This window comes from Salvelinus fontinalis, chromosome 21 (assembly GCF_029448725.1).
Source record: "Salvelinus fontinalis isolate EN_2023a chromosome 21, ASM2944872v1, whole genome shotgun sequence".
Taxonomy (NCBI): Eukaryota; Metazoa; Chordata; class Actinopteri; order Salmoniformes; family Salmonidae; genus Salvelinus; species Salvelinus fontinalis.
The window spans coordinates 51,815,044-51,827,558 of NC_074685.1; the positions used below are offsets into that span (position 1 = coordinate 51,815,044).

The following is a 12,515-nucleotide window of genomic DNA, read 5'->3' on the forward strand; positions in this document are numbered from 1 at the left end:
ACTGTAAAAGGCTGTTAATGCGCAGGAGGCGTAGCTAACTAGTCGCCATATTCAATCTCCTGGTTACAAAGTTTGATTGAATGACAACACGGATTGATTGAATGTAGCTACACTAGTTCTTCTGTAAAACGTTGAACTACGGTTAACGGTACCTAGCCATTAGCTAATATCAGGTTAATCCACAACAGCTAGCTAACGTAGTTAGCCATTACAGCATGCGAACTGCTAGATACAGTAAGAGTTAGCTAGGCATCGATTCATCTAACCAATTATTTCCATCTGACACTTACTACGAGTGTGAGCTAGCTGTCTAACTAATTGCCTGACTAGCAACTACATTCATGTTAAACAGTTAGCTCGTTGAAACTCACAGGACCACACGTTAAATTACATAACGTAGCTAGCTAACGTTAACGGGCAGTTATTTTACTAAACAGTGCTATCCAAAATAGTTGATAGCAAACTACACTGTTAATTGAAATACAATGGTATGTTAAGTTAACGTTAGCCGATAAGGCTGTGAGCTAACTAACGTAACTAACGTTAGCTACATAAACACACACTGATGTCGCCGATCAGCTGGTTAGAAGTGGCACAAGCTTGCTAACTAAATCACACTAACGTACACAGCTGTGGTGAGCAGTAATTCCAGGTGATTCCACCAAAACCGGTATGGTAGCGCAGTTTTATTACGTTTAACTGATACAACTTTAACAACAAGTCTCTCTAACTACAATCAAACATATATATCAAAGTAACATGCAAAAATTCAACTTTAACTAGCTGCTCTTCTTAGTTTGTTCGCTATGCTGTGTAAATTGATTGACCTAGCTAGCTAACATTATCGTTGTCTGCTTACCTTGAGCGAGCTGCCATGGTGCGCCTCAAAAACAAAATTTCAAGTTGCTTGCCATGTGTTTCTGACAATCCGTGATTGGATAACCCCCTCTTGATTACATTGTTTACCAGTCAAATACCATCGTATTCTTTAAATAACTGTCAATAACAGCGACCACTGTGAAGCAAGCAAGGATAACTATGTACTTCCGGGTCACGGATTTTATCTTCTTATTCTTTGGGAACTTGGTTGGCGGATCGCATCCAACTTTTAGGTGCATACAGCGCCACCTACTGTACTGGCGTGTGAGACCATTCATGGCCTACCTACATTATATTCTTAGATACAAAAATCCAAAATTGTGGAAAAGGAAAATTACCCTACCACCTACTAGCCCTCTCAACAACAACAAAAAACACCACCCATCCACTATTTAACCCTACCTAGTCCTACTCCAGACCAACGGTCTGAGAGGACATATCACTACCACTCAACGCCCCTGCAGCTGTTTTATTTTAGCAATCCCAAGTACTTCTCTGCCGCTTCCACCACAACCTCTATTTTCTGTCTTTCCATCCATTTCTGCAGTACAATTGACAACCATGGCTATAAATGCTAAAAAAGCCCACCTTACTGAAGCACATTTTCTTCCCATCACCCTCTCTTGATCTCTGCCTACTCACAGGAATCCTCTCAGGATCCTTCACTCTGTAGCTATCTTCCTCTACCACTCTCTTTACTGCTTCGGCATATGACACTCTCTGTACTACTCTAACCCTGGCAACCTCAATCTGCCTTTCTCTCACCGGACACCTCCGATCTCCAGCCCCATGATCACCCCCACAACTAACATGCACAACCTTCTCCACTGATATAACTCCTTTCAACGGTACCCTGCTCTGGAGAGCAAAGCACAGTTCTTGTCCCTAATCTAGTAATCCGCAGCGCCCTCTCCCTCTGAGCGGAGGAAACACACTCAGAGTAACCTTCACCAACTCAACAGTCCACAACCGCTCCTCCTCCCAACCTGACACCACATAACAGCAAGGATCCATTCTCTCTACAAATCTCACTCCCACTGGGCCAAAATCATCCTTATCATCCTTGGGACGAGCATCCTTGGGACGAGGCCCGAATTCGTCGATCCTTGCTGCAGGTACCCTCATGCTCAACAAGTTCCATCTCTGAACTACTGGAGCATCTATCCCTGTTTTTGCACTAAACGCCCACCTTCCTCATCTCACTACTTCCCTCTACATTCAACTTCTTCTCAGCAGTCATCACTGCACCTGACACCACATTTAATTCCTCCTCCTCGTCCTGTTCCATTTCCTCCTCAAGCTCTTCCAAAAGTTCTGTGCAATCCTCCATTCCATATTCACTCAAAAAATATTCAATTTCTCTCCTTTTTGTCTTGTCCATCATCTTCTCCTTCACCAGATCTTTCAGAAGGCTGGTGTAATCCTCCACTCCATGTTTGGGTCACAGATTTTTGGAATCCTTCAAAATAAGAGTTCCATCCTGTAAATAAAATAAAAGAGTATTTGTCACATTCTTTGTAAACAGCAAGTTGTAGACACAGTGAAATGCTTACTCACAGGTCTTTTCCAACAGTACAGAGTTAAAGATACTCAGGTGAGTACCTAGTTATTTTCTGATCTCATTTGGCTCTTTTGGCAAGTATGTGTGTGCTTCCTATCACAGTTCACTCTTATCTCTGTATGTTTACAGACACTCCCCACCCCATGTCTGCAACTCTTATACTTTAGTGTACCATGCTCATACAACCCATGTGGAATTTCTAGTCTCCAGCAGCGTTTGGAACTGCCGACCTGCGTTCAAAAAGGCTGAGTTCATCTCAGTCTATATTGATCTTAGGTCCCTACACTTTCTGGCCCTGACAGAGACATGGACATGGATTACCCCAGAGGACACTGCTACTCCAGCTGCTCTCTTGTCATCTGACTATGTGTTCTCTCATAGTCCGAGAGTATCTGGTCGTAGCAGTAGTGGCACAGGGCTACTCATTTCTCCTAAGTGGAGATTTTCTCTTTTCCGCCTTTCACCTGTCTATCTCCTCATTTAAATTCCATACAGTCACTGTCACTTGTCCCTCAAGCTTAACATTGTTGTCATCTATCGTTCCTCAATGAGCTTGACACCTTGACAAGCTGATTTCCCGACGATGGCTCACCACTCAGTGTACTGGGTGAATATAACCTCCTGACACCTAACTTCAATTAATTTCTTTCCACCTCTTTCTTTCCACTTCTTTCCTATTTTGATTTCACCCTTTCCCAGTCACCGTATTTATCTGAATTGTTGCAAATATACTCGTAGCTCCTACTTTGTGTAGATTAAGTGTGCAATGTCTATGAGTATTGATTTTGTACGGTTGATCTGAGAGAGAGAGAGAGAGAGAGAGAGAGAGAGAGAGAGAGAGAGAGAGAGAGAGAGAGAGAGAGAGAGAGAGAGAGAGAGAGAGAAAAGAGAGACTGCTTCCACATTTCGTGCCTATTTTAATTGTGGTTTCAACACTAGTCTGTTGCTGCAATATTTAACAATATTATACAAGGTAGGCAATACACTTGACCTCATTTTCACTAGAGGCTGTTTGCCTACTAATCTCACTGCAACCCCCCTCTATGTCTCTGATCACTACTTTGTTTCATTTTCTCCCCATCTCTCCTCCAATCCTACCCACTCAGCCCCTACCTAGATGTTCTCTACCGCTACTCTCTCCTCTTCTACGCAAGCCTACCAGACAAGTTGAATGCCTTTTATGCTCGCTTCGAGGCAAGCAGTACTGAAGCATACTGTCACGCCTTGACCATAGAGAGCCTTTTATATTCTCCATTTTGGTTAGGTCGGTGTGTGACTACGGGGGGGGGGAGGAGGGGGGGGGGCTGTTCTAATCTAGGTTGTTTATGTCTATGTTGGCCTGGTATCAGAGGCAGCTGTTTGTTGTTGTCTCTGATTGGGGATCATATTTAGGCAGCCATTTCCCCACTGTGCTTGGAGAGATCTTGTTTTTGTGTTGTTGCCTGTGAGCACTCCAGAACGTCACGTTTCGTTTGTTCTTTATTGTGTTGTGTGTTTCATTGAATGAACATGTGGAACCCATATCACGCTGTGCTTTAATCCGAGTATGCTTACAACGATCGTGACACATACACTAGAGCACCAGCTGTTCTGGATGACTGTGTGATAGCGCTCTCGGTAGCCGATGTAAACAAAACCTTTAAACAGTTTAACATTCACAAAGCCACTGGGCTAGATGGATTACCAGGACGTTGTTAAATTAATTTTAATTCCTGTTTATCAACCAATTCAATTAAAACACTCTGCCCATAAATAAGAATTTGTAAGATAATTATCAGCCAAATGGACAGAAACCAGTCTTAAAATCAATCAATCAATAGCGTTTATTCTCGAGAGTACTGATCATAATACATTTTACATCAGGTTATATAATAAAGATGATGTCATTGGTTTTAATGTCCAACCTCCTCTCGGATACAATGGCAATACAGTTTGAGTTCTCATTACTGTCTGCCACCTGTTAAACTATCTACAACCAATCCAAGGTCTTTCCCCTCCCTGGGTAGAGACATCATTCTAGCCTGTCTGAAGATAAACCCATTCTTTCTAACAAGGAACACATAACATTCAACATTTATGAGTTATAATTCTAAGTCAAATGTATACATATTTTAGTCATTAAACACAAAAATCCCATAAGACGTGTACTCAAAGCATGTGCGAACCAACTGTCAAGTGTCTTCACTGACATTTTCAACCTCTCCCTGACCGAGTCTGTAATACCTACATGTTTCAAGCAGACCACTATAGTCCCTGTGCCCAAGGAAGCGAAGGTAACCTGCCTAAATGATTACCGCCCTGTAGCACTCGCGTCGGTAGCCATGAAGTGCTTTGAAAGGCTGGTCATGTTCATTGGCTACAGCTCAGCGTTCAACACCATAGTGCCCACGAAGCTCATCACTAAGCTAAGGACTCTGGGACTGAATACCTCCCTCTGCAACTGGATCCTGGACTTCCTGACGGGCCGCCCCCAGGTGGTAAGAGTAGGCAACAACACGTCTGCCACACTGATCCTTAACACTGGGGCCCCTCAGAGGTGTGGACTTAGTCCCCTCCTGTACTCCCTATTCACCCACGACTGCATGGCCAAAAACAACTCCAACACCATCATTAACTTCTTTGGGGTAGGGGGCAGTATTTTCACGCCCGGATGAAAAGCGTGCCCAGAGTAAACTGCCTGCTACTCAGCCATAAAAGCTAGAATATGCATATTATTAGTAGATTTTGATAGAAAATATTCTGACGTTTCTAAAACTGTTTGCATGATGTCTGTGAATATAACAGAACTCATATGGCAGGCAAAAACCTGAGAAAAAAATCCAACCAGGAAGTGGGAAATCGGAGGTTGGTCGTTTTTCAACTCATTCCCTATTGAAGATACAGTGGGATATTGGTCATGTTGCACTTCCCAAGGCTTCCACTAGATGTCAACAGTATTTATAACCTTGTTTGATGCTTCTACTGTGCCGAATGAGAGGGGATTGAGTAAGGTCTGACATGAGCTGACCATGCGCTGACCATGCACGTTCATGTGAGAGTTAGCTTGCGTTCCATTGCATTTCTGAAGACAAAGGAATTCTCCGGTTGGAACATTATTGAAGATTTATGTTAAAAACATCCTAAAGAATGATTCTATACTTTGTTTGACATGTTTCTACGGACTGTAATATAACTTTTTGGACTTTTCGTCCATACTTTCCGCTGGACTTGCGTCATTAGTTTGTATTGTGTACTCAACGCGAGAACAACAAGGAGCTATTTGGACATAAATTATGGACATTATCGAACAAAACAAACATTTATTGTCGAACTGGGATTCCTAGGAGTGCATTCTGATGAAGATCATCAAAGGTAAGTGAATATTTATAAAGCTATTTCTGACTAATGTTGACTCTAACATGGCGGTTATCTGTTTGGCTTGATTTGTTGTCTGAGCGCCATACTCAGATTATTGGATTGTGTGCTTTTTCAGTGATGTTTTTTTGAAATCTGACACAGCGGTTGCATTAAGGAGAAGTGGATCTAAAATTCCATGCATAACAGTTGTATCTTATCTTATCTTTTATCAATATTTATTATGAGTATTTCTGTAAATTGATATGGCTCTCTGCAAAATCACCGGATGTTTTGGAACTACTGAACATAACACACCAATGTAAACTCAGATGTTTGGATATATGAACTTTACCAAACAAAACATACATGTATTGTGTAACAGGAAGTCCTATGAGTGTCATCTGATGAAGATCATCAAAGGTTAGTGATTCATTTTATCTATATTTCTGCTTTTTGTGACTCCTCTCTTTGGCTGGAAAAATGGCTGTGTTTTTCTGTGACTTGGCTCTGACCTAACAATCGTTTGGTTTGCTTTCGTCGTAAAGCCTTTTTGAAATCTGACACTGTGGCTGGATTTACAACAAGTGTATCTTTAAAATGGTGTAAAATACATGTATGTTTGAGGAATTTTAATTATGGAATTTCTGTTGTTTTGAATTTGGCGCCCTGCAGCTTCACTAGCTGTTGACGAGGTGAGACGCTACCGTCCCACGTACCCTAGAAAGGTTAAGTTTGCTGATGACACAACAGTGGTAGGCCTGATCACCGACAACGATGAGACGGCCTATAGGGAGGAGGTCAGAGAACTGGCAGTGTGGTGCCAGGACAACAACCTCTCCCTCAATGTGAGCAAGACAAGGAGCTGATCGTGGACTACAGGAAAATGCGGGCCAAACAGGCCTCCATTAACATCGAACGGGCTGTAGTGGAGCGTGTCGAGAGTTTCAGGTTCCTTGGTGTCCACATCACCAACAAACTATCACGGTCCAAACATACCAAAACAGTCGTGAAGACTTCCCCCTCAGGAGACTGAAAAGATTTGGCATGGGTCCCCAGATCCTCAAAAGGTTCTACAGCTGCACCACCTCAACTAACATGTACCCCTGCACACTGGCTCGCTACCGGTACCCCCTGTATATAGCCTTGTTATTGTGTTACTTTTTATTATTCTTTTGTACTTCAGTCTATTTGGTAAATATTTTCTTTACTCTTCTTGAACTGCACTGTTGGTTAAGGGCTTGTAAATAAGCATTTCACTGTAAGGTCTACACTTGTTGTATTCAACGTATGTGACAAAAAAGTTTGATTTGATTTCTATCCTATCCTCTTTCCTTCTGCTAAATCCTTCTCCCTACTGTCTCCTGACTCTGCCACTTCGACCCTACTCTCCTCCCTTTCCGCATCCTTTGACTCTCACTTTCCCCTTTTCTCTGGTCCAACTCGACCTTCCCCTCCCGGTCCGTGGCTGAGTGACTCACTGCATGCTAACCGAACACGGCTGCAGGCAGCTGAACGGAAATGGAGGTGAACTAAACTTCCGGAGGAACTTCCTTCCACTCCCTTCTCTTTACATTCTATTCTTCTGTATTCGCTGCTAAAGTCGCTTTTTATCACGCTGAATTTCAAGCTTTTGTCTTTTGTATAACACTGACAATATTCAGCCGGCACAGCTTAAAATGTCTCTCGGGGCAGTGGAAAGTTTACCAACTCAGATTTCAATTATGTAATCCAATAGGACAAGTCAAAAAACAATTCTAGTAAGATTATTCACATAATGCTGATACATTGATAATTATCATAATCCAAACAATGTCCTATTAAACACCAGTGAAGTGTTTTGTCATTTCTATGGGCTAAAAGCAGTAAGGCCAAATGCAATGTTTCATCAAGGGGTCCTAAAATTCTAACTCAAATAGCTAAATGATCCTTGGTATGTCCATCTTAAAACGTTTTAATATGTAAGCTTAGTAGAACCCCCCCAGGCTTAGACTTTAGGAGTTAAGAAACATGTATGGTTGTTTTACCTGTGATGGGGTATCCAAACATGGTCAGCCTCTTTTGAGTCCATTTTGTGAGAAGGCATTCTCCCAGCGAATCAACAGCACCATTTTGTAGGTTGAAGATTTGGGTTGACTCCAATCAATGCATCAAGTGCATCAGGTTAAATTGGGGTCAATGTTGGTAATTGAATGTAATATATTTCCTTTGAAGATTATTATGAAGTCCTGTGTAGCTCAGTTGGTTGAGCATGGTGCTTGCAATGCAGGATTGTGGATTCAATTCCTACAGGTGACCAGTACAGAAAAAGTATGAAAATGTATCCACTCAGTAATGTAAGTCTCCCTGGATAAGAGAGTCTGCTAAATTACTAAAAATAATTAACAAATATGTAAAATTATAGAAGTTTAACCATTATTCTAAAGTCTATACATGTCCACTCACAGACTTAACCTAAGGCCATACTTGCAGAGAGTAACCTTCTCACAATCTCTATTTGAAGTTGATGTGCTCTTTATCTATGTGGGTTGCTGAGAGTGCTGCTTTGTTTCTATGTGCCGAATGTTGCCATACACTACATGACTCATAACTACAGGTCAGCTCTCTCAATTCTGGAGAGGCAGCCAAGTAAACAATTCAGCAAGCATCCCTCAACAGCCATGATATATCCTAGGTCATCAAGATTTAAAATAGCCTAACTTTGGATGTACTGGATATTTGTTTGGCTATTTAGGCCATTTAAATCTTGATGACCCACACAACAGCATAAGGAAGTATCATTCTCAGTTATAGACAAACAGATTGCCTTAACCAAAATATCACGTTGTATGAAGAATATTAATTGCATCAGCAGACTGCTCATATTTTTGCTTATTATTTTGTAGAAATTAAGTGTCCCCTTGTGCTACTAACCTGTCAGTGCGGAGGATAGTAGAGTCAGGTGCAGCAGCACGGACAAATGTCGTGCCCAGCGAACAGCCAAGGAGCACCAGTATCACGAAGATTGCAAAATACATTTTGGAGAGACAGTTAAGTCGGACACTTTGCAACTTAAGATCTAAAAAAAATCATATACTCAAAACCTGTTGTTGCGTGGCAATAAGTGAATCTGAATGTCACGAACGTTTAAAGGAGCGGACCAAGGCACAGCGTGATTAGAGATCCACATCTTTAATATACAGTGAAACTTCCACAAAACAATGAACAACGAAACTTGACCTAACTGGTGCAACAAGCATGTACACAAACAATATCCCACAAAGCAGGTGGGAAAACAGGGACACCTTAAGTATGATCCCCAATTAGAGACAACGAACATCAGCTGCCTCTAATTGAGAACCATACCAAGAACACCAACATAGAAATGAAAAGACTAGAACCCCCCCTAATCTGTAATGGAAGAAGAGTTAGTTAGGTGTTCTTCGGTTGGTGAAGGAGGAGGTTGTACTGGTCTGACTGATAATGATACTCTAGTAGTGGCCTGGGTATCCAATGGAGGCTCACACTGGGGCAGAAAGTGTGTAGGTATTGTTTGTAATGGCATGGGAACCTAGGCTTTATCTCTTCATACACCATGTTGTCCTTGGAATACTTTACATTGTTTTCATGTCCTGCAAGTGTGAAATGGTACAAGGAGGGGTGATAGAGAAGGAGCAGAGAGAAAGAGGAAGGGAGAGAGAGCGCGCTCAAGAGAGAGAGAGAGTGGAAGGGAGAGAGAATGTGATGTTTTTTCTAGTGTCTTGTCAAGTGTGCACTTGTGAAGTGTGGCTCACTGTTGCGTCCAAAGAGATGATAGGATACAGTATAAATTTGTAGTAATCAAACAAAATAGCCCACTTCTCATGAAAAAAATGTAATATTTTGTAAGAGGATGGTCCAATAGAGAAGTGCAACCATGCTTTTCTCACACAGGACTATAATATCTGAGAGCACAGTAGCTGTTTCATGCTTCACGAAAATATATATATTTTTTATTGTATATCACTTTACTTGATCACTGTGGTATTTTCATGTCAATCAAAATAATTATCATGAGACACCAGCAAGCAAGCCTCACAGTATACTGTCTAGAGGTCGACCGATTATGCTTTTTCAATGCCGATACCGATGCCGATTATTGGAGGACCAAAAAAGCCGATACCGATTAATCGGCCGATTTTTAAAATGTATTTGTAATAATGACATTTACAACAATACTGAATGAATACTTATGTTAACTTAATACATCAATAATATCGTAGAGATAATGTAATTTAACCTGTTGGGGATGGGGGCGCTGTTTAGACTATTTATGCTAATTTGGTAATTTTTTAAACGGCTTCCCACAAAATCCTTGATCGTACAATATGCATATTATTATTATTATTGGATAGAAAACAGTCTATAGTTTCTATAGGAGTTGAAATTTTGTCTCTAAGTGGAACAGAGCCCATTCTACAGCAATTTCCCTGACATGGAGTCAGATTTGAGAAATGTTGGCCACTTTTCTGAAGTCAGTTAAAAGGGCACTGTCGTTGCTATGACTATACGGACACTTCTTACGTCTTCCCCTGGATGCCTTTACGTGATGACGATTCCAACGGGGTCGATTGCTCGTTCACAGGCCCTACAAATGAAAAAAACCTTTAGCTAGCAAGTCTTTTCTTGCTGCGTAACGCGCGTGGAAGACACCGACCCTCTCCTGTTCCAAGCGTTAGTTTAGCCTGTTATATTTCTCCGGTCATCTTTTCACTCGTTATAGGAGTTACAAACATCATAAAGTAGTTAATTTAAAGCCTTTTATAGCAATTTATATCCGTTTAGTGCGATTTTGGGACATTTATTTTTGCAACGATGTGAAAAGTTGGGCACGCTTTTCAGTTCATCCCGAACGCAGTTGACATTTCCACATGGCAAGAGGACAGCTTTCCACCAAAAGACGATTTCTCCCAAGAAAGGATCCTTTGCCCAAGATACTGATGGAAGAACAGCTCAAGGTAGGACATTTTTATTATGATAAATCGTGTTTCTGTCGAAACATTTTAGTGGCTTAGGACGCCATGTTTTTTGACGTAGCTTCGCTTGGCGCAAACTGTATTGAAAAGTAAGGATAAATAAAAAAATGTAATAACGCAATTGTATTAAGAATTAAATTGTCTATCAATCCCTGTCCACCCTATATTTTTTAGTCACGTTTATGAGTATTTATGTATAAGAGTAGATCACTGTCTAAGTGGCGCAAGGACAAATTCTGACCAGCTGAGTTACATTTCACATTGTCTAACCATGATTTTGGTGGCTAAATATAAACATTTTCGATCAAACTGTATATGCATGTTGTAATGTGATGTTACAGCAGTGTCATCGGAAGAATTCTGAGAAGGTTAGTGAAAAAATTAATATCTTTTGGCGATGTTGACTTTTATCGCTCACTTTGGCTAGAATCAATGCTGGGCTGCTAATTGCTATGTGCTAAGCTAATATAACGATTTATTGTGTTTTCGCTGTAAGACACTTAGAAAATCTGAAATATTGTCTGTATTCACAGGATCTGTGTCTTTCGATTCGTGTATGCTGTGTATTTTTACGAAATGTTTGATGATTAGTAGTTAGGTAAACACGTTGCTCATTGTAATTATTCTAGTCCATTTGTGATGGTGGGTGCAATTGTAAACTATGCCATCTACCTGAAATATGCACTTTTTTCTAACAAAACCTATCCCATACCATAAATATGTTATCAGACTGTCATCTAATGAGTTTTTTTGTTGGTTAGGGGCTATAAATATCTTAGTTTAGCCGAATTGGTGATGGCTACTGGTGTTGGTGGACAAATAAAAGATGGTGGATTATGCTAATGTGTTTTTAGGTAATAGATGTACATCTTTACATATTGTGTCTTCCCTGTAAAACATTTTAAAAATCGGAAATGTTGACTGGATTCACAAGATCTGTGTCTTTCATTAGCTGTATTGGACTTTAATGTGTGAAAGTTAAATATTTAAAAAAAATATTTTTTTTGAATTTCGCGGCACTGGTTTTTCAGTGGGGGGGGGGGGGGGTGTGCCGCTAGCGCCACGCTGATCCTAGACAGGTTAAACAATAATAAAACAAATAATACATAGTTATGTTCTAGCTGCGGGTCCAATGTTCGCATTATGTTTAGCCCTATGTGAGGCGACCTCGAATCCCAAGTTTCGGCTCGATAGGTCATTCGGTGTCCGAGTAAAACGCTAATTGGTGCTGAAAATCCACTTTTTTCATTGCCTTGCTACGGGGTCCTTGAATGAGCAATCAAACAGGCTCGTTGGGGTCTGTCTCTATGGGCCGAGCCGGTTTCAACGCACCTAGTCTTGAGACTCTGGGACTTTTCTAAAAGTCGTCCGTTTCGTTGAGGTCAAATGAATTGAAAACATGGCAAATACACAAGTCTTTTTATCGATCCGAGAACCTTCTAGAGTCACATAATTCACCGTGCACAATCGACCTGAGGTCTAGAACAGGTTTGTAAATTTTCAGAACTCTAGGTCTGACGGTTCTTTAAAAGTTGGAACAAAAGTAACTACTGCAGGCACTGTCTCCCTCTTAGCCCCTCAGTGTGTCCCTCCATCATTTCTGTGTGGGTGTGTATCTTTTTTTTTTTAAATCTGATGGGATGAATGACTGATTTACAGTTCAGGAGGGTTGTCTATTCACATATTTCAAGTTTTGGAAAGATTTGACATTTTTAACCCTTTGAAACAGCCCATTTGACACCAATTAT

General features: G+C 41.0%; 1 protein-coding gene across 2 annotated transcripts in view; it reads right to left on the minus strand.

Annotated features, from left to right (window-relative positions):
- LOC129819098 (AF4/FMR2 family member 1-like) overlaps positions 1–1,073 on the minus strand; it is a 77,617-nt gene extending 76,544 nt beyond the window's left edge. For both annotated transcript variants that reach the window (XM_055875664.1, XM_055875663.1), the window contains exon 1: positions 860–1,073. In XM_055875664.1, coding sequence (XP_055731639.1) covers positions 860–876 — 17 coding nt within the window. In that variant the 5' untranslated portion in view covers positions 877–1,073. The remainder of the gene's footprint in view (positions 1–859) is intronic.
- Between the last annotated feature and the right edge of the window lie 11,442 nt (positions 1,074–12,515).